We start from the raw sequence: 25438 nt of genomic DNA on the forward strand, positions 1-25438 counted from the left end.
AATAAGTAGCGCTAAAACCTATCGATTTGAGAAGATACACTCTAGGGAGCTCACGTTAAATTCAGAAAAATGATGAAATTCATTGGATTGTCCCATTGTCTTAGTTCAAAAATCCTCTAGGTTACAGAACAAGGATAGGCTAAGAAAAAAAATTATCTTGGTGATTCCTTAGAATTAATAAATGAGATGGCCAATATTAAACACTCTTCCTTCAAGCCATAGCAAGTAATAAGAATCAATACACATCAAATCTATTACCTTTATTATTTTTTCCCCATTCTCCTGTACTGAAATTAGAAAAGAGATCACAGCTTTTGCATGTTAGCTCTAATTACAACAATTACTTCCAGTGATGCCAATAAGACCAATCTAAAGTCATATGAAGCTGGTTTAAAGATATTACTACTTGTCCAAGGCCCAAAACTGAAAAAATAACTAGCAGATGTCCATTTTGGGCATTTTGAAACTCACACCCTCTCCAGACACTTTCCTTTCCTTGATCAGGCCTTCTAGAAATGTTCAAGCTTTCTCTTTAGACATCCCTATATGGACATTCAACTACCAATACACCAAGATTACAGGTCAGTACTGCATCTTATAGGCCAAATATGATAACATAAAGGCTCTTCCACAGACAAGATCTCTGTTGCTGCTTCTTTTCAGAGAAATGGAACAGATAAAAGGACTAAAAGGTTCAGTTTGCTTAGAATTACGCTAATACCCAAGGTAAGATTTTACAGGTGTTTTCTACAGATCATTTAAACACCAATACTATTTCCAAGTTTTAGTAATTACTGTGACCGGGGCAAACACATGGTACCTAGGAAAAAAACCTCACCAATTTCATCATCACTTACATTTGGCTCAATGTACTTTCCTGTGTCTCTTCCATTACCAGACATACCCAAGAACCAACACTGCATATCCAGTTTCTGTTAAAGAGTGCCTATAATAACCACATCAGCCTGGCATTTAAAACAAAAAAATAACTTGGTCAGCTCAGCCTGTTATGTAGGTTTCCTTAGCTACAACCAATATAAAACCAAACAATCAACTAAAGAGAAATGAAAAGTCAAAACAACACACAAAAAGAACTATACATGCTGAGCAAGCAAACCTTACTGCAGGATCTCAAGGTTTCCTAGCTCAGGCTCTACAGAATTCAAGTGGATCAATTTCCAAGGTCAGAGGACCTGTTTGTGCTTGAAGGGTGGATACTGAAGAAGTCCACCAGAAAACAGGAAAGGAGATCATGTCTGAGTGAAAGGTTATTTGGCCACAGATTCTTACAAAAACACAGCTAACCTTGTGAATTCAGCAGGTTGTCAGCCTTTGCTGAAACAAGTACTACGCTGTCACACAAATCCTGTCTGCTCAGTGACTTCATTTCTACTTAAGGTTTTGAAGGTTCTGAAGCATGTTGGGCATGGTAACATAAACATACTTGAAGTTGACAAAACATAGGTAACTTTTTCTACATGACACAAGAATAAAGACCTACCATACACAGATGGAAGGATGTGTTAGTTCATGCTTCCATGAGGTCCTTGTATTTGGCTTGTTACAATAAACCCAGAAAAGACAACAACAAAGAAACACCCAGAACACAAGTAGCCTCAAGCACAGATAAAGCACTTGAGTCTTTTGAAGGTCCTCACACTTATCAGCATCACTTCTATCTTCTACTAGGGATCTATATACCGCTGGACAAAATTAAATCTGATATCGTTCTTCACTGAGTATTACTGTAAAGCCAGTGAATGATACAATATTAATTCTCATTCCTTACTGGACCAGAGGTCATCAGAACAACCTACCTATGTAATGTCACTTCCACAAATCAAATCAGCATAGACAGCTTTCCACTGCACATCACCAAAGGCATAAAACAAGCAATGTAATGGATATTATTTTTATGCCATATCATATCTAAGTCTATAAGCTGAAGAGGCAGAAATAGAGTAATTTTAGGATGAACAGTGACTTAGAAACCACTTTCTTTATCACCAAAATCTTCCTTCCATGTAAGAAACATAGCAATCAGCAAAAATACTTCACTCTTGAGGTCAGGTATTTAGGAACTTCAGAAATCTTACACATCTCAATTCATTTACACAGAATAAAAAAAAAGACCACTTTAACTTTCTTCCTCGCATCATTACTTTTCTGTCAATAACACGTGATCATTCCTAACTGTAACAATCTTCATTTAAACATGACATGAACAAACATAAAATTCCAGAAGAGTAAATTACTCAGTCTGCCTAACTTTACCTGTACTGATGGAGAGCAACTTGCATATCAGATTTCTCGTTTGAACTCGTTATGTATATGAATAGATTCCTCCCTCCCTCAACAGTTAAACTACTACTAAATCTGAAGCAGCAAAGGAGAAGATTTAATTTATATCCAAAAGTTTTTAAGTGTAGTAACTGATTTTCATACGTATGATGATACCATAGAAAGAGCAATGTTCTTTCTCTGGCAAGCTTTGCCACCATCCCAAGCAAATCCATCCTTCACTCGTAAGACTTGCTGTCCACACGACACTTCAGCTGGTTGCCTTATAGTTCAAAAGGCACAAGCCGGTGTCCTCTCTATTTCAAGATACATGCAGTGTTATTTTACTGTGTATAGACTCTTTCCTAAATATTGCTCCATTTAGAAATCAAAAGAATTATACCACTTCATTCTATGTTAATACAAACAAAATAAAAGTCTTCATTACAGAACTATGCTGCCTTTTCTTTTCTTCGGAAAGCAAAGTACTTGGAACTTCAAACTTCAGTTTCTTTGCTCTGTTAGTAATCACATAATAAGAGATTAGAAGTTAACAATGTACCAACTGTTACAGATAAAAGGACTTGTTGGAACAAACAAGATATCTACTAATGTTAATGCATAAAACCATAACAAACATTAGCAAGAGGAGAAAAAGCCATCTATTTGCCTGCAAAAACAAATTGCAAATACTGCAGGTTTTACTTCAGGCATCAGAAAGGAAAACTTTTGATTTGGACCATCATATTAAGCATAGTGCTACACAGTGTCAAGCTAAAAACAAATAAACAAACAACAGGGTTTTAAGTTTCCTATACAACTTCATTCCTAACTGTGTTCAAAGCAACATGATCCAAGCAGCTGTGGTGAGAATTACTTAGAATTATTCTAGAAGAAAAAGCTTTTATTAATAAAAACGGTTCCTCTTCCATGAAGGAAAAGTAAGCCATAGCATAAGCTGTTAAGTCACCCATACATAATACAATAAGCAGCATCCTCTTATGTAATGTGTCACTTGCTCAATCTTTAGTATAGTTTAAATAGCCATAACCTAGATACATGGAAAAGAAAATAAAGCGTACAACACAACCTAGAAAGAAAAACAGTTTCTTTTGTAAAACATATAAAAAGATCTCTGAACACTACTTGTAGTTTCATCACTACGTTTTTGTTCTCTCAAGGCTGCTACATGAGATCTTTTTCCCTGAAGAGTACCAGGATTTTAATGAAACACTCCTCTGCTTTTCCACTGTTTATATTACTCATTTCAGTTATCAGAAGTTTCTTTCTATTGTCTTCCTCTTGTGAAAGCATTTTTCCACATCCATACTGACAAAAGGCATCCGTTGAGAAGTCAGTCGCACACTGTGTTCTTGCAACTAAGCGGGCTCATCCTGTTCTTTGCTGATATGCAACTATAACAAAAGACCAAAAAAATCTGACCACAAGAACAGTTTTACCTTGAGAATCTTTGCACTAGAGATTAGAGTGAGTCAACACAAGAAAGCAGCCTTTAGGATATCATTTAATAAAGAGTAACAGAACCACAAGCTACATCCAAGATCAGACCAGCCGGAAAACCACACACTGCACTGTAGCACGATGTGTTATTTTTCTGTCAGTCCTCAGAAAATGATTAAAAGAGCTGCATGAACTGTGTTGTGTGTGTGCTTTTCTCCCTATTCCACAAATAAGAGAATCTCAGGTATGTTACCTTTTCTTCTGAGTCAGAGCAAGAAGAGAAATACAGCCTATAGTTCTGCATTTCACTACAGCAAAACAAATGACATTCAGAGTAGAACAACAAATCTGCTTTTTTGTGGAGAACTGCTCGATAATGAAAGTCTGGAAGCTATGATGTGTCTGGCAGATGCTCATCATGGCAAGCACGCAGGCTGGCCAGCAAAGCAAAGGCTACATCTATAGCTGTGGACTAAACAGGGCTGGGGCCTGGGTGAAACGAGCCTCATTCACACCATTATTCACAAACAGCTATGGAACTACTCTACAGAGTAGTGGTGATTTTTGATGAAAACACGAAGTTGTGCACCAAAAGAGGACTAGAGTAATTGTACTAGAACAACTTGAAAACCATAGTAAAAAAAAAAGCAGTAAAATTTAATTGTACAGAGTACAAGCTGAAGCACTTCTAAGGACTAACAGCAAGAATAGTGGCTATAAACCGGCAGTTCATTAGCTCGGAGAGAGCCAGAGGATGAGATGCTGCCTGTAGAGAAAGTACTGTATTGATGTCATTACACAAGGCACAGGCGAGATCTAAAAAACATTTATGCTTCTGGTCCTCCTTATTCAAAAAAATATCAACTCAAACTAAACAGCAGGGCTATATTAATAATTAGAGAGACTTTTTAATGAAAAGAAACTAACCTATCTTGATCTTGGAAGATCTAGGAAACCTAGGAATCTAGGAAATTTAAGTGTGAAAACAGGTGTGGTTGTCCTCTAAAATACACTGGAATAAGAAGAAATCAAAACTAAGTAACAATAAAAGTTTGATTTATGAATAGATGTGTAGACACAAATAGATGTGTTTCACATGGGTGGTGAAACACTAGAACAGGTTGCCCAGAAAGGTGGTAGGTGCCCCATCCCTGGAAACATTCAAGGGTTGGATGGGGCTCTGAGCAACCTGATCTAGTCGAAGATGTCCCTGCTTATCACAGGGGCGGTTGGACTAGGTGACCTTAGGTGACCTTTAACGGTCCCTTCCAACCCAAGCCATTCTATGATTTTAAATTGTCTGTAAAGTTTGACCGAAATGAAAAGAATGCTTCCAAATGAAGTGAAGTTTGGCAGGTTGGGTTTGTTTGGGGTTTTTTTGGCGGGGGCAGCTGAGCAGGGAGACATCAAAAACCTCTTTTCAACAGGGTGGAAACAGTTCTAACAATTCTTAAGCTTCAACTTGATAAACTGATGACAAAAATGCCTGGAAGATTCACAAAAAAAAAATCGGTTGTCTAAATATAAAACATAATCATCTGAAAGAATAAACGCAAAAAAGGCATGGTGGGGAGGACAGGACGACAGACGGACAGGGACAGACACGACACACGACAGGGGGGAGGTACTCCTAATCATTCACTCACAGACACATGCCTTCTCACTGAGATTTTTTTTTTTTTTAAGCCACCACCAATCTGCATATTTTTTCCCCTGGAAAAATGTTAATCTCCTAAAAATATTTTTCGTTACAGAAACATAGTCACTGGAAATAATGACACTTTATTATATGAAATGAGAGTCTATGGAGAGTATTTGAGAATACAGCTTAGAAAAATCACCTGACACATCTAATTTACTAGAAAATTTCTACCAAACCAAACATCCCAAATTGCTCATCTAGTCTATACTTAAAATGTTCTTCCACCCCAGAAAACTTTTTGCTCACCAACATGACTAGACAGATGACTACCCCTATACATCTGTATTTATTGGATATACCTATTGTGCAGTCAACAGAACTGGCAATAAGTCAGAATGCACTCCTCAAACAAATGGAAGCAGCTCAAACTTTGCTTATTTCAATTATCTAAGCCTAGCAGGCTGTTGCCTCAAAGCTGAAGAGCAGTACACTTACTTACATACTCAAAACCATCTCAACACTACAAAGTAGTACGGCCTTTTCTAATTGCTATGGAACAGCTTTGGATACCAAGAAAACCAGCAAAATACATTAAGAGAATAGCACAATCCCAGAATTTTCAAGTTTTCAAGCTGCAGAACAATAATGACAGTTCTTAAAATATCACCGGCTACCAGCAAGGATACTCCATTTGTGATGAGGGCCCCCACAGCTAAATCTAACCTTTTTACAGAAATGACTTTTAAGTTCCTGGACAAGTGGCAGTATTCAACTGAATAACAGAGCCCAGGGTTAAAAATAAGTGCAAGTCATAATGCCTTTCTTTGCTTAAACAAAAACCTGTCCATAAGGTACCAGTGGACTTCTGCCCAAGAAAACAGTGCCCGAGACTGGGAGTATCCCCACAGTATCATATGGGAATGACATATGATGTCAGAATTCTCAAACATCTTCCTGTAATTATACTTACATTGTAATTACATTAGTTTTGCAATAGGATTTCTACACAACACTTTCAGGGATAAAAATGTGACGAACTAGAAGCACCCTGAAAACAGTCATGACTGTAAGACAACCTGTTCTTCCCTCCCAATTCCCTGTTAGAACATTCATAGCCTGCAACACAGATAAATGACGCAATTTCTGTTCTTGCTCTTGTATGATCAAGTCAACATTGTGTCATGGAATCAGTACAGATAGAAAAATCACTCCTGCTGCTGACTACGCAGCTGCTGCCCCAATACACAGACAAGGAATGAGAGGCAATTCCATAGCAGTTTCTTCTGCCTCAGAAGGCGATGGCGCCTCTTGGAAGACACATTTTGGATGTGCTGTAGTTACTGAATTTAAGTGTAGCAGGTTAAGCTGGTGAAGGAAACCAGAGCAAAAAATGGCATACCTGTCTAAACTTGCTAAGCTATGGCTAATGGAAAACTACCTACTTCAGCCTTGAAAAGACCTATAGATAACGTTTTGAGGGGTTGTCATATCAAAATTAACACATTCAATCTTCCACAAGTCTCCACTATAATAATGGCCACCTTGTAAGTAAGAGATATAACCAGTGTGCTTAAAATCAATAGGTGGCTTCTAACAGTATTTGATTCAGAGGCCACCAAACTCTGGTTATCTAGTGGCTGCAGGTAACAATAGCTAAAGTTTTAGTGCTCCCTAAACTTTTAACAGTTACCAAGTATGGTATTAACAGTATTACAACTAGCCATCCTTGGTGGCTCTCTGGGTATAATGAGCTATGTACTGCAGAAAATGAGCTGTGTTCAAAACTGAAAGGCAGACAACTCTTGGGTCATAGGAAATGAGTGGACAAAAGGGCCAGAAGATTAAGAAATGTGAGCTTATGCTAAAGGATTACCTAACGTGAGGCTGACTGCACATCCTCTCTGCAAACTGGCTGGGTCAGAACTTGCCCTGAAGTGTAAACAAGACTTTAAACTGTATCTTAACTGCACACACGAACATATGCATGTAAAGCACCTAAAACCCAGGCATAATACCACCATGTATGATAAAGGGAACTGGAAAGACAGTAAGAATACACAGAAAGTTTAAGGTAAGGACACAGCAATAAATATAGAAGTTATCTTTAAAAATTTCCACAAAAGCTTATTTAGTCCCCAATTGAGAAAGTTTACAATATGCTCCCTAATTTTATTAGCATGGTTAAGCACTCTTCGGACATGACTATCCACCAGAGACAGCCATCAGAGAAGAATCTCACTCTTCTGAAACAAGAAGAAATAGAGGTGACATTCAAATCAAGCTTCAACAAAATATATTCTGAACAAAGAAAATAGGTTAGCATGGGCACAGGAACAAAAGTACCTCATGTGTAGAATGAGCCAAATGAATGAATGTCAAGGAAGAGAATCATCTCAGGAAGTAAAGCGTGCTCTGAGCACACGAATATCAGTAGGCCCACGAATATCAGTAGGCCCAGTATTCTCATTTACCATGCAATTCCTGAACCCTTTCAGGCAACAGTAACATCTGTGAGACACCGACATATTACTGAATACCAGAAGCAAAAGATGCTGGAATTAAGAGAAAAAATTGCCGAAGGAAAGGTGGGGTTATGAAAAGCAAAATGGAAAATAGGTAAAAGTCCTTTGAGAAATAGCATTTCTTCTGATTTAAATCTGGCACGTTTAGATGTCACTGAAATAAAGTTCTTTGTAAATATGATGCCATATTAAAAAAGGAACTGACACACAACACAAATAGAGAAGCTATTCTATTCCTGACAGAAAACCATTTGAGAGATGTGCTCTACTAGCAAATTGCTAAGTGGCAGTGACATTCAAACGATATGCAGAAAAAGTATTTACTTTACACTCCATAAACATCTATGAAATTATCTGTCATTTTCCAAGGACTGGTTTTTGATTGTTGCAGTAAACAGATAGCAACATTTCTGCCGCAACAGAAAATATTTTCTGTTTATAAGCACTGCTACAAATACCACAAACCAGTTGTACTGATGTTTCCATATCTTGATTTTAAAAAGGGTCCCCAGAAGTTATGTCAAAATAATATGAACGCACATTCTTTCAGCACATTACATGAGAGAATGATGACTTCAGCTTTGAGAAGATATTCTCTAACTGTGAAATACTAATCCTTCTGTGAACCACACAATTCTCCAGATAATTTCCACCGCACTGGCATGTGCAGAAAGTCATGCAAACCTACTTTTCTCCAGTAGTACAGCTACATAAACTGACAGAATCACCAAGACTCATTCTGAGTTGAAAAAAAAGAGAACACTCCGAACCCTGTCCTTACAGGAAGGTATTTTGAGTATATTTAAGAATTTCAACTGTTCAATGCATCCAATGCTTTAAGGCAATAAAAAAAAAGCACAAAGCAAGCAAAAACTGTTGAAAACCTACTTTTCAGAAAGTGTATCAACCTTACCCTCTTCATATATCGCTCCTCCTGTTCAGATAATAATTAAGTTGTATACATCATTTTAGCCAGTGACCCACATTACACAGCGTTAGCTGCTCTAACAATACTTAAGTAGGAAAAGAGTAAGTAATTTACTGTGTAAATGGTAAGCCGCAAAAAAAAGACAAAAGGAACAGAAGCAATTTAGTGGTCATGTTTCAGTATAGTGTTAGACTTAACCAAAACAAAAATAATAGGATTTCTAATTATTTAAACAGACACATTTTGGCATTTCAAACAAATGAGGAATTATCAAGGGTTGATTTCATGAAGCATTTTGCCTAGAGATAAGACTGGCGCGTACACAAACTGCAAATGAAGCCAAACATTTTTACCTTTAAATAAATTATTTCCAGCAGTCATACTCCCTAAAGGCAAACCTGTTCCAGCCCTCTGCAATCTTAATCCTGTCACAGCCAATTTCCACATGAATTCTTACACAAACTAACAAAATCTTCACATAGGAAGAACCTTTTGAAGTTGCAACAGCAGAATAGCAATTAGTATTTGAAGTTAAACACAGAAACATTTGCAAATCACCTCTGCAGAAAACACAATCATTACAAAGACTGCAAAACCTCATTTTTATTCAAAAAATATTGACCTGGTATGGATTAGACTACGTTTTAAACTGGAGTTTAAGTCCTGTCTAACAGAAAGCCTTGAAGAAATTCTACACATTCAGATGCTTAAGAGCAGTGCTGTGCCAGTACTGTTCCTTACAACTGCTCTGGAAGTCCAGTCATGACTGGACAAAGGAAACATTTGATAGGCTTTTGTAAAAGCTGAGTTTTCTTTAAATAGATGAAAATAGAATAGTCTTCAGAGGATTTTAAAAAAATTTAATTTTAGAGATAGCTGTGTCTAGTGTTGTTAATATTTAGATGACTTTTCACTATTAAGGTAAAGTCCAGTACATCAGTCTTTAAGAGGGGTTGAGAAGTGTTCCATTCTCATCTCCATATATAAAAATTTACTATTGTTCCAGTTTGGTAAAAATTTAAGTGAAAAAATAAGTTTACAACAATAAATAGACATCCAATTAAAGTTAGACCAGGAAATTATACCAAGTTTAAAAAATGCAAAATAAAAAAATCCAGGTTAAACAATTATATTTTATTGTTAATTAATTTACTCCATATAGAAAAAAAGCTGGCATTTCATAGAATTGCAGATTATCCTCAGGTGTAACAGATTCGAGCATACCAGAAGTCCCAACTAAAACTTTAATTTCTTCCCACAGATTTTAACTGAGGGGAGAGAAAAAAAAAACAACAAACCAGTCTTTTAGAAGTAGTCCACTTAGAATAAAATTACTAATACAGTAAATAAAAATCCTTAATTTGTATCGATTTCCCTTTCTGAGTTTATGGCTCTAAATATAGCATAATGTTTTAACCAGACTATCCCTGATTATGTCAAACAGAGATTATTTTTCCCCCCCCATTAAAAAAAGTGACCTCCATTTTATCTCCCTTAATACGTTTCACTAAAGATGGTGTTCAGAAATCTCTTCCATTAGGTTAACTATTTAGGTGCATCTGCTTTAAATAATCAGTTGCAGAAAGCACTGAAAATAAGGCATCTTCCACATTTTCAGCCCATTAAGGTTACGTAAATTCATAATATAACTCCCTTCATTCTTTGCTGCCCTCTGCTCCTCCCCTTTCCTAAAAGCAGGCCCTAAAAACAAAGAACAAGATTTTGAAAGATGAGGGGGTTTTTAAGAGAGAACATTCACTATAAATGTAACTTTATATCCTGCGAAAAATGAGGAGCACTAAACAGCTATCAAACAAGAAACCACCATAAACAGCTCCTTCAAAAAAAGATATGAAGTTGAAAAAAAAAGAGGAGAGAGAACCCCAAACCATAGGGTCTAAATGCAGTTGTCTACAGACACTTACAGTGTGGCATTTACCAGCTTTCACTCACTGTCTGTATTGTTTTGATGTTTATGTACTACAGCTACTGGATAACTTCTCTTTTGTTTGTATTACTCACAAACTCTGGCCTTGTGCTTTTACAAGGTATTCCTCTTGTGCTTATCAGTCTCCAAAATGTTTTTCTTTCAATCCTAAATCAATTAGAAGGTAGTGACAGAGATATAGTGGAAATATCTATTTATATACTTATTCTTCTCAGATTGTCTTATTTACCAGAAACAATTACTCGCAATGAGCAAATTATATAGTCAAAGAAAAAACATGTTAGTAGAAAGTTCTAGTCTTATGTTAAGAGCAGTGTGCATACACACTACTTTTCACATTATCTGAAAAAAAAAAAAAAAAACAACAACAAAAAAACCCCAAAAGCAAACAAGCGTCCTCCTTCCCACAGTTACTACACTGCAAGTTATTTTAAAACTTGCATCTCCACTTCAGACCGCAGCTGACATTGGGAAAGAAGATGACAAACAGAACTGCTCATGTATGTGACAAGGAAGAACAGGTCAGACAGAGGAAGAGGAAAGGCTCAGTTAAAGGATGTCTGAAACAGAGTAAGTCACATCAGAGGGGGAAGTGCAAAATAGAGATTAGTTAATAAAAATGTAAGCAGAAAAAACTGACAGTTTCAGAGCTGGTTTTGAAATTTGAGAGGACTAACCTACCCCGTTTCAAAACAGACGCTATTTTGTTAGATTATGCAATTACGTACTGTTAGTGGGCTTCCCATTCTGCTCAGAGACAACTGAGTATGAGTAAAGAAAAAAATTTAATGCACACACTTACACAGCTCAATACAGAAAAAAATAGTTTCCATCAGTTTGAATTTGCATGAGATACTGATGAGTTTCCAAAAAAAAAAAAAAAAATTTTTTTTCTTTAAAGTGAATCATCTTGGGATGGAAAAAAAGAGTTCTGAGAACTTTTTTAGTACCTTGCAACATTTGCTCAATTACTTACATGGCAAGATGATTTCTTTTACCTTTTTTGGTTGGAATAATATAAAAAAATGGGAGATCTACCTGCCCCTTTTTTAAAATGCATAAAATAAAATTTATTTTATGCTGCATGGCACTTAAATGTAAGGACAGACAGCACTAAATAGAAAATCCCAAACTTTAAACAGCTGTCCAGTCCATGAGAGAAGACTCCCCTAACTATTTTTTTTTAACTCGGATTGCAGATGTAGGAAAAAAAAATATCCATAAAATTGTGGTGGGTTTCTGCTAGCGCTTTGGGGAAATGAAAGGAAGGGTTAATACCCTCACTTCCTTACATCAAATTTAAAATGAAAATTAGTTTCTGGCAGCTTTCAGAAGATGATGAAATTTCTCTTCTACTACCCATAATACCTGACAGCAGTCTATGGCAGATGCTCATCAACCACCACAACCTACAGGGAGGAAACTATTTAGCTTGTCCATCTGATGAGTCATTCAAGGTGACAGACCATAAAAATCTTCCAGGACTGAACTTGTAAGACCTGTATTACTCTTCACAAAAGCAGCAGTGCGTAGCCGTAAACCTGACCCAGAAACACCAAGGTCTCTGAACAGGAAACAAAATCCTCCCCTTTGTGAAGGTGAAAGTTATGGCCAAAGTTGTCACTTCAGGCCTGAAGGAAGGTGACTAAATTAAAGTTGCTCTGGTTTTAGAGTTTTCACCTACAGCTTCGCCTGTTGCAGATAATCAGGGCTGTGGGTGATTAGTATCTCTATTAAGAATACTGTTTTTCAGGTTTCAAAGTTCACATGCTCAGGTTAGCCCACGTTTGTATTCCTATATGTAGAAAATTGAAACCAAAATTTTCAGAGTTTTACACAGGAGACAATTGTTCATAGACAACAGAATTAATGATACTTTACATGACAGCCTTGAAAAGATAGCTATTTTTTGCAGTGCTTTATTTTCTTATATTTAGCATCAATTCTTAACTGATCAGGACTTTTCTCTAAGATCTTCTGTAACCCTCTCCATAAAATCCACTCTGCGAAGTATTGTTCTGTACTCGTACAGTAATCCATGTAATGGAAATTCCCTTGAAATAAAGTGGTGGGACTTGCCAGAAAAAAAGCATGGAAGCACACCCTTTGGGTCCCTTTTCCAGAAAAACCTCCTGGCTTATCTTTTACCCACAAACTTTCCTCTCACCACTCAATACTCTTTAGCTTTCCTGCAGAAGGAAGTCACGCCATAGTGATTATCCCAGTCACCATTACGAGATTTACTCATGGTCTGAGGCAGTGACCCAAGATGCACACAGCATTCAGTACACCAAGGAGTAACAGTAATGATGTTTTCTGTTCCATCTTCTACTCCTTTCCTATACACTTCTGCCTTTGTTTCCATTTTTTACAGCTACTGAGTACAAGGCTTATGCCTTCAAAGAATTACCCACAATAACAAGAAAATTTCTCCCAAAGGATCACAGCTAACTAGAACCCTGTTAAGGCAGCCACATAAGTAGAACTGTTTTCATTCTCTTATGCAGTAGGCATTACTTCACCTTTACCAATGTTCAATCCCAGCAGCTACTTATTGTCCAGTTTCTCTGTATTTTGAAATTCTTCTTGAACATCTCACAATTAACTTTGGATTGTGTGGGTTTGTATTCCTAGCTGAATGTCAGCATACCATGTTCCTAGAACATGTATGAATTTGCTGAGGGAACATACCCTCGAAGATTCCACTGGAAAAACTTCTGTGGAAACCGATCATTTAGTCTTACCCTTTTCTCATCTTCTGCCCAGTTATTAATACAACAGGAGGCGGTTCCTCTTAATCCACAACAGCTGACTTCCTTTAAAAGCCTTTGGCAGGAGGTCTTGTCAAATGCTTTTTATAAATCGAACTACAGTATACCAGCCATATACTTGTTCTCCCCTCAAAGAACTCTAACTGCTTTGCAAAGCACAGCTTCTAACTAAAAAAAAAGCCATAATCTCTTTACTGTGTTTATGTATTTATGTGGTCTACCTTGACTTTGGCAAGGCTTTCGACACTGTCTCCCACATCATCGTTGCAGGCAAGCTTAGGAAGTGTAGGTTAGAGGAATGGACAGTGGGGTGGATTGAAAACTGGCTGACAGATAGAGCTCAAAGGGTTGTGGTTAGTGGTGCAGAGTCTAGTTGGAGGTCAGTAACGAGTGGTGTCCCTCAGGGGTCAGTACTGGGCCCAGTCCTGTTCAATATATTCATCAATGATCTGGATGAAGGGGTAGAGTGTACCATCAGCAAGTTTGCTGATGACACAAAACTGGAAGGAGTGGTTGACATGCCAGAAGGCTGTGCCGCCTTACAGCATGACCTGGACGGGCTGGAGAGTTGGGCAGAGAGAAACCTTATGAAGTTCAACAAGGGCAAGTGTAGGGTACTGCATCTGGGGAGGAATAACCCCATGCATCAGTACAGGTTGGGGGCTGACCTCCTGGAGAGCAGCTCTGTGGAAAGGGACCTGGGAGTCCTGGTGGACAACAGGATGACCATGAGCCAGCAATGTGCCCTGGCGGCCAAGAAGGCCAATGGCATCCTGGGGTGCACCAAGAAGAGTGTGGCCAGCAGGTCGAGGGAGGTCATCCTCCCCCTCTACTCTGCCCTGGTGAGGCCGCATCTGGAGTACTGCGTCCAGTTCTGGGCTCCCCAGTTCAAGAAGGACAGAGATCTGCTGGAGAGGGTCCAGCAAAGGGCTACAAAGATGATTAGGGGACTGGAACATCTCGCTTATGAGGAAAGGCTGAGGGACTTGGGTCTCTTTAGTCTAGAGAAAAGATGACTGAGGGGGGATCTTATTAATACTTACAAATACTTAAAGGGAGGGTGCCAGGGGGATGGGAGCAGTCTTTTTTCAGTGGCGCCCAGCGATAGGACGAGGGGTAATGGGCACAAACTTGAACATAGGAAGTTCCATCTAAACATGAGAAGGAACTTCTTTACTTTGAGGGTGGCAGAGCACTGGAACAGGCTGCCCAGAGAGGTTGTGGAGTCTCCCACTCTGGAGACATTCAAAACCCGCCTGGCCGCCGTCCTGTGCAACGTGCTGTAGGTGACCCTGCTCTGGCAGGGGGGTTGGACTAGATGATCTCCAGCGGTCCCTTCCAACCCTGACCATTCTCTGATTCTGTTTACAGAATTTTTATGATACTTTACTTCCTTGAAACTCCAAGTTCTACTTCACTCCTCAGCCCCTATGGTATCACACTTGAATCTTGCACTCCTCCAGCACACAGAGCCTGATATAAGGGATTGATTACATATTTAGGACCAAAAAAATCTGACACTTCTGTATCTGAGGTATTTTACAACTTGAGTGAGTATCATTTGGCCTGCAGGATGTCGTGCTATTCATTTTACTGATTGACTCTTAACACATTAAAAGACTGTTCCTCTTGCCCACACCTGTAGCACTACTTAGTCTCAGAATTTCTCTACAGTCCTCCACAGCAAACACTACTGCAAAGAACATCTGCGGCTTGTATGCTGTAGCAGCACCATTCTTGTGAATTTCCTGACATGCTGGTCACTTAATGGACTACAGACTTCCTTGCATGCTTCCCCCTGTCTGTGATAGACATATTATCTTAAGGTTTTAATTTTAAATTTGCCACCCTCTTCCTCAAATTTTCTCCGGTAGGAGTTCTGCTCTTTGAAGGATTACTATCATCAGCTTTCTTCATTCTATTTAACCAGTAGATTCCTTTATTTTTTTAAAAACATTTTTTGGGTACATGTTACTTCCTAGTCTCCAATGTGCTGTCTTTATCTGGTCTCCATGACCTATGCAAGACCCACCTTCATAGCTATACCTCTTCATTGCTTCTTATTTGGCTTCACTGAGTCTATAAAGCTTGCTTAAGTTTTTGGAAATGGAGAGAGTAAGTATTATTGAAAAAAATCGGGGTTGTGTTTGTTCATACAGGAATGCCAAATAACAGTATAACACAGGTAATGTTTACAATATAATTTCTGAGTGACATCTTGAATGAGACCCCTGTATTTGCTTAAGATTAAAATTTTCTCTTTGCACATCGAGGCAGATGATCAAAGAACATCCTCGACAGCTGAAAAAAAAAAAAAAATACTGTCTCTTTATCACATTCGGTTGTGAGATTTGTTCTTCCTCCTTCCTCTTGAGAGCAAAGGAAGTTTACTGCTATTACCATAACTTTTTCCTTATGTTCTCTCATGTCTTCGGGCATTTTGCAATATTGTCAGTATCCTGATTGTACAGTCAACAGCATAGCTACAGTATTAAACCACTCCATCTCCTAAGGCATATTTCAATCCACATCAATTAACACATCTTTCTTTATCCCATTCTCCTTAACCATAGAGCACGTTTCAAATAGAGCAACTCATCTGTAATGCACATCCTTCATATTTGCACCCAGATACTGCAGTCTCATTGATTATCTTCCTTTCATCAAGTTTCAGAAAACACTTACAGCATCAGTATGCTCATTTTAAGATAGGTATTTCAGTCTATTACCTTTTTTAAAAGGCACACAGCATTTTGATAAAAGCACACAAGACTCCACACTTAATCAGCTTCTCTATTTTTACATGCAGCATTTAAGAGGACTTCATTTGCTGGTACATCAAAATTCAAAGAGGCAACGAGAAAAAAAGGAACAAAAGTTTTTTCCTTGGGCTTTCATCACCCAGTGAAATATTATCCACACAAACTTTTCCTCTGCAGCTTTCAGTTTTCTGTTTAAGGAATTATAAAAATGTATTACAATAGAGCTAGTATTCTTTTTATATTTCATTACAGATTTTGAAATCAGAGTGTACCTCCAGCCCTCAGAACTGAAAAAAAATCCTTGCATTTTTCATTCACCTGCCCATTCACTGCCGCCTGCTACGCTTCCCAGTAGTTCTTCACTGAAAAAACATTCAGCCCCTTTGTAAGTTCCTGGGAGGTGTAACAGCTGGGCACACCTTCATTTAGCAATACTGTCTCTCAAATACTGCCTTAGGACAGCTCCTTCTCAGCCAAAGGTTTTTCATTAACCGCTTCAGCATCTCCACCAGCATACTACATCTGAGCACTCTACATTCATCTTCTCCAATACTACCAGACTGTTCCTGAGCATGCTTGAAAAGCTTGTTTCTTACCTGAGGCATGCCTTTTGCTCAGTTTTCACTCCTCTTCAAGATTTTTTTCTTTCAACTCCCCTTTTCTGTCATCATTGCTTAACCATTGCATCAATGCATCTCAACTGCAAGCTGAGACACCTGTTTGCACACTGGTCTATCTTACTTAAGGTCTGTTTGAACTTTTCTGGGTCTTGAAATTACTAACACCACAGCATTAATATAAACATTCCTACTTTGTCTTAGCATAACAGTCTAGAGAAAACTAGACTTGGTTAAAAAAAAACCAAAACAGCAGACAAATAACTAGCTACACTAACAGCAGGTGTTAGCAAATGCCTAATGACACACAAGAATATGGCAAACAGCAATCCTCACAGTCTCAAACTAATTTCAGCTCAGATGCTCTCTGGATGGGATATGGTTTCTACATATTTAGAAGTTTGCTTCCATAAAAAAAAGTGTTAGCATACAGCAAAATAGTGGTGTTCCATTTATTATCACATCAAATTGAACTACAGTGCAACCTTTCAATTCTGTTTGGCATTTCTGACATAGTTCGTTAGCTGTCAAAGACTCTTGGTGCCTTTTGTTGCATCCTCTTGAAACATCAAAGTTTTATAACCTGCAGCTATTCTGTCGCTTCATCTGACTTTGTATATGAAATAATGTAGTGGGCATCAGATCACTGGATTTGGCCTGCTTGAAGGGCGAAAAACTTAATTCACAGTTCAAACTAGGTAATATAATGTGGCAGCCTTTTATTAATAGCATGAAAGCAAGTAGAGCATGGAATAACTTTCTTATTACACTAATGACATATTAGATTACAGTATACTCATTTTTGTCACATTATGTATCATTGCTCCTAGAAGGACAGAGATTTAGAATCTTTGTCTAGCTTTTTAAGCACAATAATTTTTTCCAAGAGTTTGGAGGCTTCTTGGTTTTGTTGTTTTAAAAACTGTGATGAGTAACAAACTACCTCTAATAAATATGCTAGTAAAGAGAATTAAACTGCTTAATCCTAATTTTTCATTCTTGTTCTATTTCAACTTTCTATGGTGACTAGAAGAGATATTTGAGCATGAAAAGGTTTAGGAAGCAATCAATTAGAGCCTTCAACTTCAAGATTAGAAGAGCTTCATAGTTCTTGTGACACTGTGCTCAATCCTGCTAGTTTGTTTCCCTCAAAGTACTGTCTTTCTTCCCTGCTTCTTTAGAAAAAAATACCTTTGCAAGCACAGGTGGTGCTATACACACCTCAGCACACCCCAACCTGTAAAACTAGCACCTGAGCCTGTGAAATCATTAACAGCCACAAGAAAAGTGAAGTCTGAATATCACTACCTAGCAGGTGAGCAAAGTCAGAGACTGCTCACCAACTCTGCAGAGTCACTATATCAGAGAGAAAGCAAAGGACTGCTCCCCCATCCACCACAGGCTCCTCTACCGTAGATATCAAAACAATAAATCAGATGAACCTCAGGTGCTCACCCAGCAACGAGGTCTCTTAAAGGAAACCTATAAACCCAAAGATATGCCCACTCCCTCAAATAAAAACAGAGCTAAAAAAAACAGCTTGAAATTGCTTTCATTTGCTTATTAAAATCAACTACTTGATTTTGGAGAAAGAAAACTTAAGTTATTTTCCACATAAGCATTCACTGCATTTTGCACTTTCTTTTTATGCCTAAAGCTACAGTAGAGCTGCTGAGACTAAGTGCTCAACAGTTACTAAAATGAAATACTTTACTCTGTGTGTCACCATACCACCAAGCATTAACAGGTATCACACTACAGAGAACTGAGTGCAGTTTAAGGGCACAGACAAATCAGGAAGATGTCTAAGGTCCTAGGTTTACATCTTGCGAGCACATCTTCTCTTCTTGCCCTTTAGTCAACATAATCCGCTTTTGATTTGTTGTTCTAATAATGTGCTAGTCATTGGCATGAATATGAACAAAAATATGAAGAAGGCAAAGTGCCAGGCAAATGTTAAAAGGATATTTAGGAAGAAAGTGCACCTAGAGCAACACACCCATTAGGTAGGAAACCAAACCTGAATAATCTCTAAATTAAGTTATTTCAAGTACATAATCTTGCACAGTGGTGCTTTGGGTTTCACTCCTTGCACAGTGCTACTCAGCTACACTATGAAAGTAAGTTTCTTGCAAGGGCAGATATGACATGTTATCTCTTGCTATACAAATTTTAAAAACAACACTATGGGGTTTTTGGCAAATTCATCATTATCAACAACTGTCTCTGCAAAAGTGAGATAAAAAACCAAAATTACAAAAGACATTTGGAAGGGACTTTTCTAAGAGGCTTTTTAAGACAAAAGCACCCTCAGAATAAAGGCCAACTGGGCTGATATTAATTTATCTACTTAAGTAACATCTCACTTAAACTCAATACATAAATTCTCAGTGTGGATGTAGTGTCCCCTTCAGAAGATTGCAGTTAAATTAAAAAATAGGTTTATTTCATAGGACTGTATTCATACACTTGACTGGACATAGCTTTAAAACAAGTACTAATGGAATCAGAATTTTAGTGAGCCATGATAAAAGCCACGTAGATGCAAAATTCTGGCTGTGACGTTTTTCACTACTTATTCATTTACAAGAATAACAATTTAATAGATGTTGTACAGCATTATACTTCCCTTCTTTGCATCAGTGAGGGGGTTGAATCGAGCAGCTCAGTACAAGGGAGGCTGCTGCAGCTCCACGTCCCCAGATTCAACCAGGAACAAGGCTTAGCTTGCACTCGCTGTTGGCACACACACAACGCATGTACACACTTATATACCGTGGTCAGCCAGATAGATCAACACAGTAAGCCCTTGGCACACACACACACAGAGGCAGCACCACAGCCTCATCCTGCTCCCCTTTCCAGTCTCCACAGGATGGAGGTCCACCAGTGAGGATATATGTATGCATATGTACAGTGCAGATCCCTCCAGCAGTCTGCCCAGCAGGCAGCCCCAGGACTGCAGTCTCTCCAGTTGCTGTCACCTGGATATAAAAGCCCCCAAGACCATAGTCCCGCTCCAGCTGCTGGTACAGACTGTCTCTCATGCGCCCGCACACATAGCTGGCTGGAATCCCCTGGTCCCCCAGCAGCCAAACCCCCGTGGTCTCCCCCTTAGAGACAAACACACATGTAGGTCTCACTCCTTGAGAACCCCAGACCTCACTGACTCTCTGGCAGCTAGTGGGACTCCCCTGGTCTCACCAATAGCAAGCTCCTCCCAAGGTCTCACCTGTAGACATACACACATCTGTCTTCCAGCCTTGATCTTTGCTAGTGCTCACACACTCACTAGTACACCCACACTCTCTGCAGCTACTGGCACCACAGACACAGGGAGCCCCGTGACCCAAGGTCCCACTGGCTGGGGCTGGCACTTACATCCTCTCACTGCAGCGTCTGTAGTTGCTGGCACCACGGACACACAGGCCCTTCCAGCTGTGATCCCACTCCAGTCACTGCACTCAGACCCCCATCACACACACCCAGGAAAAAAATAATTTAACAAAGAGACAGGACAGGCTGCACTGATCTGGTGAAGGGCACAGACAGATAACCATACAAACAAGCACTCTATTTACATACAACCAGCCTTTTTTATCCCTTTATCCCTCTATTTTCCCCACACTTGTTCCTTCCCAAATGACCTAGATCCCTTCCTTCTTGGCCTTTGGTTTGTCCCTGAACATATCATAGCAAGTCCTGGGCTATCCTGAAATGCTCTCTTTCCCCCCCTCAGTCTAAAAGGTGCTCAGGCAGTGACCCATCTTGCTGGGTTTTGCAGTCTCTCCAGTTGCTGTCACCTGGATATAAAAGCCCCCAAGACCATAGTCCCGCTCCAGCTGCTGGTACAGACTGTCTCTCATGCGCCCGCACACATAGCTGGCTGGAATCCCCTGGTCCCCCAGCAGCCAAACCCCCGTGGTCTCCCCCTTAGAGACAAACACACATGTAGGTCTCACTCCTTGAGAACCCCAGACCTCACTGACTCTCTGGCAGCTAGTGGGACTCCCCTGGTCTCACCAATAGCAAGCTCCTCCCAAGGTCTCACCTGTAGACATACACACATCTGTCTTCCAGCCTTGATCTTTGCTAGTGCTCACACACTCACTAGTACACCCACACTCTCTGCAGCTACTGGCACCACAGACACAGGGAGCCCCGTGACCCAAGGTCCCACTGGCTGGGGCTGGCACTTACATCCTCTCACTGCAGCGTCTGTAGTTGCTGGCACCACGGACACACAGGCCCTTCCAGCTGTGATCCCACTCCAGTCACTGCACTCAGACCCCCATCACACACACCCAGGAAAAAAATAATTTAACAAAGAGACAGGACAGGCTGCACTGATCTGGTGAAGGGCACAGACAGATAACCATACAAACAAGCACTCTATTTACATACAACCAGCCTTTTTTATCCCTTTATCCCTCTATTTTCCCCACACTTGTTCCTCCCCAAATGACCTAGATCCCTTCCTTCTCGGCCTTTGGTTTGTCCCTGAACATATCATAGCAAGTCCTGGGCTATCCTGAAATGCTCTCTTTCCCCCCCTCAGTCTAAAAGGTGCTCAGGCAGTGACCCATCTTGCTGGGTTTTACTCCTGGACACTAGGGCTGAGAGTCTCCTGGGACAGCCCTGGAGAGGCCTGGACAGGGTTTTCCTTTCCTCCAAGTCCCTAATTTGGATTCTACCTGCCCACCATTTTGCCTCTGTACTCCACTGGCTTGTGGAGATAGGCCTTTGAGGGTCTGATGCCTCCTGGGATGGACCTCCAAATACAGCCAGGCAAGGTAATATTCAGGCACCTCCAATTGCCGTCATCTCTCTGCGCTCCTCTGTGCATGTGCAGACAAGCGTTTATCGCCTAAGATAGCACTTATGTTCACCTTTGAACACTTCACTTGAAAGCTCTAGGAACAGGTGAGATTAGAATGGTGTAGTAGTTTTGATACATTGATGCAAGTGCAATAACCAATTACAGTATTGCACCATTTATCTTTTCAAACCTTGCAATTCAAAACTAGGCATCCTAAGCTTAAGCTGTGTAATTCACCTGCCCCTTTTAAAGTAAGCAACAGTGGTAAACAGGAAAAGTTAAGCTACTTGCAGCTGGTATGAAATCTCAGCTAGAACACAGCATAAGAGTCATTTTAAAACATTAGGTAGATGTATGTTTCCTCTTAACTTGTCTTCAAAGTACAGACTTCTCAGCGCTAACACCTGGCTAATAGAAGTCAGATAGGGAGAAAGTGGTAGCAGGCAAATAATTCCACAGTGCTTTGACTGCCATCACTGCTTCACTTGCCCTGCAGCACACCAGGCCACTTCTGCCTGTCCTGTCAATGGACAGATCACTTGCTGGGGTCCTGCAAAAGAGATGGTGCTGAAAGATTAGAACCTTCATTGTAGTTGACCAGTTTTATCAGAAAGCCAAATCTACTGGGATCATTCACTAGGCAAATCCTAATTTTCACTGTTGCCACTAAGTTTGAGGGACCCTGGCCAAGCTGCTTACCCTGTCTAGAACTCAGCTTTCACATTGCATATGAAATGAACTTGTCCAGCTCACCCAGATCTAGAAAGAGAGACAGAAATTCACTAGCACTTAATTCCTTGGTAAGTCTTCAAGCATGTCCAGTACCCACCTAACTGATCTCCCAAGGTCAAAATTACAAGAATTCTTGCATGTAGTAAATGAGTTACATATTGGACTCTATTTGAGAGGGGCTATCTGTTTGTTTCTAAATAGCTTTAATTCATTTGATAGTAATTGTACATATATGATGGCTTATCCTTCCAAGAACCAGGCATATGAATAGCTACCTTCTTACAATTCAGTCCACAAACTGCAACACAGCCAGAATAACAAACTGAAGATTAATAACCTTTTTTTTGGTAATAAAACAACTTGCTTTGTGAGTGCTAACTAAATGTCTAAGTTTGTTCTTTTAGTCATCCTATTCACCAGGTTTTAATGGGGGATGTAGAACTATCAGTTGTATGCCATTTTCAGCTTTAAGATGCTCAGATGACCTGATGTGGTATCTTGCTCAGATGACCTGATGTGGTATCTCCATCTTTGCTTTTGCCATTTACTTTTAAGGGCTTAAACCAGTACAAACTTGTTCTTCAGAATTCTAAACTACATGCCAGACCCCACTGAGTGCCCTTTGATCATTTTTGGTCGCTCAGATTTGTCTTAGCTAAAAAAAGAAAAATAAAAATTAAAAAAAAAAATCAAGAACAATTCAGATACAAAACCAAAAATTTCAATGAACAAATGTTTGCTTGCCACTGGGAGACACTTGTCAAGCTCCACTTTCTCAGTAACAGGCCTGATGACTGGAGAAACAAGACCACTTTTCCCTTGAAGCAGACTCAGCGTATAATACTAGTTAGAAGGAATGATGCTTCACAGACAATATCACTGCTGGAGAACACAGAAAGGGAAGGCCATTCCATAAGACATTAGAAAGCTGTGCCAGTAATGGAGAGAATGAAGTTACTTATCCACAATGTGTAACAGCAGCATACAGGATGCATTACAACATAAAAGCTTCCAACATGCACATACAAGGAGTAGAGATTACATTAGAGGCACATCCTGAAATACCTCTACAGTAAAAACAGGGGTTTTTATTTTTTCAATACACAGAAGTAGGGTAACATCTATATGTACCATCACAATACGTTGCGACGGATTTATCCTCTAAGATTAAAATACAACTTTTTGAAGAGTGCAATACTGAATAAAGGGCAGTAACTGCCAAGAAAATGAACAAAGCTTCATTCATCACTCAGCCACACTTCAGAGAATTTACCTTTTACTAAATAGCACAGTAGTATGCAATACCACCACCAGATTCAGAAAATACAAAGGGGAAGAAACCTTAAATTGATTTTAGAAAATATTTTTTAATTCTTTATGCAGGCAACACCTTTCTCCTCCTCCATTTATTTCCACCTCTACTGCAACAATATCAGACCAAGAGTCACATTACTCTAGGTCAAGGTTATAAATATGATAACTGTAAGAAAGAGTCATTACTATCTGAGCAGTTGCCTCTACTGATTAGGCTTTTATCAATATCTCTGTAGTAGCAGATGAATCTAATGTTAGCACTGCGGTACACAGTAATATTGCTAATCAAGAGAACAAAACATACTTTACAGCGTGTTCATCAGGGAGACATCTTTCAAACAAACTGTGCTGCAATAGAAGCCTTCGGGGACTTCTGCAGAAACAACCAGAAAAACAATACTTACTTCTCTTAGTTTCTCACACTTCTTGGCTTCTGATACCTTCCAGATTCCCAGATATCAGAAAGTGTTCTCATCATGCAGGGAACAGCATTTTTTAATAAGTGTCCTAACAAACAAACTGTGGAACCAGGCCTAAAAGTTAAACCCAAGAGAATGCTTAAGTTTACACTTAAACTGATTAACACTGACAAGTGTTTAATTTTTCAAACATTTTAAATAGTTGAAGTATTGGCTTGGGGAAGAGTGGCTCGAAAGCTGCCTGGCAGAAAAGGACCTGGGGGTATTGGTCAACAGCCGGCTGAATATGAGCCAGCAGTGTGCCCAGGTGGCCAAGAAGGCCAACGGCATCCTAGCCTGTATCGGGAATAGTGTCAGGACTCGGGAAGTGATCATCTTCCTGTACTCAGCACTGGTGAGGCCCCACCTCAAGTACTGTGTTCAGTTTTGGGCCCTCACTACATGAAGTAGTGAGGTGTTGGAGTATGTCCAGAGAAGGGCTACAAAGCTGGTGAGGGGTCTTGAGGACAAGTCTTACGAGGAACAACTGAGGGAACTGGGGTTGTTTAGCCTGGAGAAGAGGAGGCTGAGGGGAGAGCTTCTTGATCTGTACAACTACCTGAAAGGAGGTTGTAGAGAGATAGGGGCTGACCTCCCTGGTGAAGAGTGATAGGATGAGAGGAAATGGATTCAAGTTATGTCAGGGGAGGTTTAGATTGGATATTAGGAAACATTCTTTCACTGAAAGGGTTATTAAACATTGGAATAGGCTGCCCAGGGAAGTGGTGGAATCACCAACCCTAGAGCAGATAGACTGGTGCTTAAAGACACAGTTTAGTGGTGGGTTTTGGCAGTGTTAGGTTGATGGGTGGACTTGATCTTAAAGGTCCCTTCCAACCTAGACGATCCTACGATTCTGTCTTCTGATTCTGATATGCAAGAAAAGAAGCATCTTCGGTTTCAAGGGAGGTGGTGGATTCGCCATCCCTGGAGGTGTTTAAAAAAAAAAGGGTAGATGTGGTACTTAAGGACATGGTTTAGAGATAGTTTTGTCAGGGTAGGTTGATGGTTGGACTTGATGATCTTAAAGGTCCCTTCCAATCTTAGCAATTCTATGATTCTATGATTTTAAGTATGAAATTAAAGTCCCAGTCCACAACATGATACATTCTGAGTGTTTTATATCACTTTTAAAATTTCCCTCTCTCCCTGCATCTCCTCCACACCTAATTGCAGCTCTTCAC

General features: G+C 39.6%; 1 protein-coding gene across 1 annotated transcript in view; it reads right to left on the bottom strand.

Moving 5' to 3' along the window:
* The window catches only part of ATP11A (ATPase, class VI, type 11A), a 173802-nt gene that overhangs the window by 88953 nt on the left and 59411 nt on the right, over positions 1 to 25438 (bottom strand). Inside the window, exons 2-3 of the mRNA XM_009892154.1 lie at positions 20735 to 20863; positions 19916 to 20044 (exon numbers count right to left, since the gene is read on the bottom strand). Of these exons, the coding sequence (XP_009890456.1) occupies positions 19916 to 20044; positions 20735 to 20863 (258 nt within the window). The remainder of the gene's footprint in view (positions 1 to 19915; positions 20045 to 20734; positions 20864 to 25438) is intronic.

This window comes from Charadrius vociferus, unplaced genomic scaffold, assembly GCF_000708025.1.
Source record: "Charadrius vociferus isolate BGI_N301 unplaced genomic scaffold, ASM70802v2 scaffold218, whole genome shotgun sequence".
NCBI lineage: Eukaryota > Metazoa > Chordata > Aves > Charadriiformes > Charadriidae > Charadrius > Charadrius vociferus.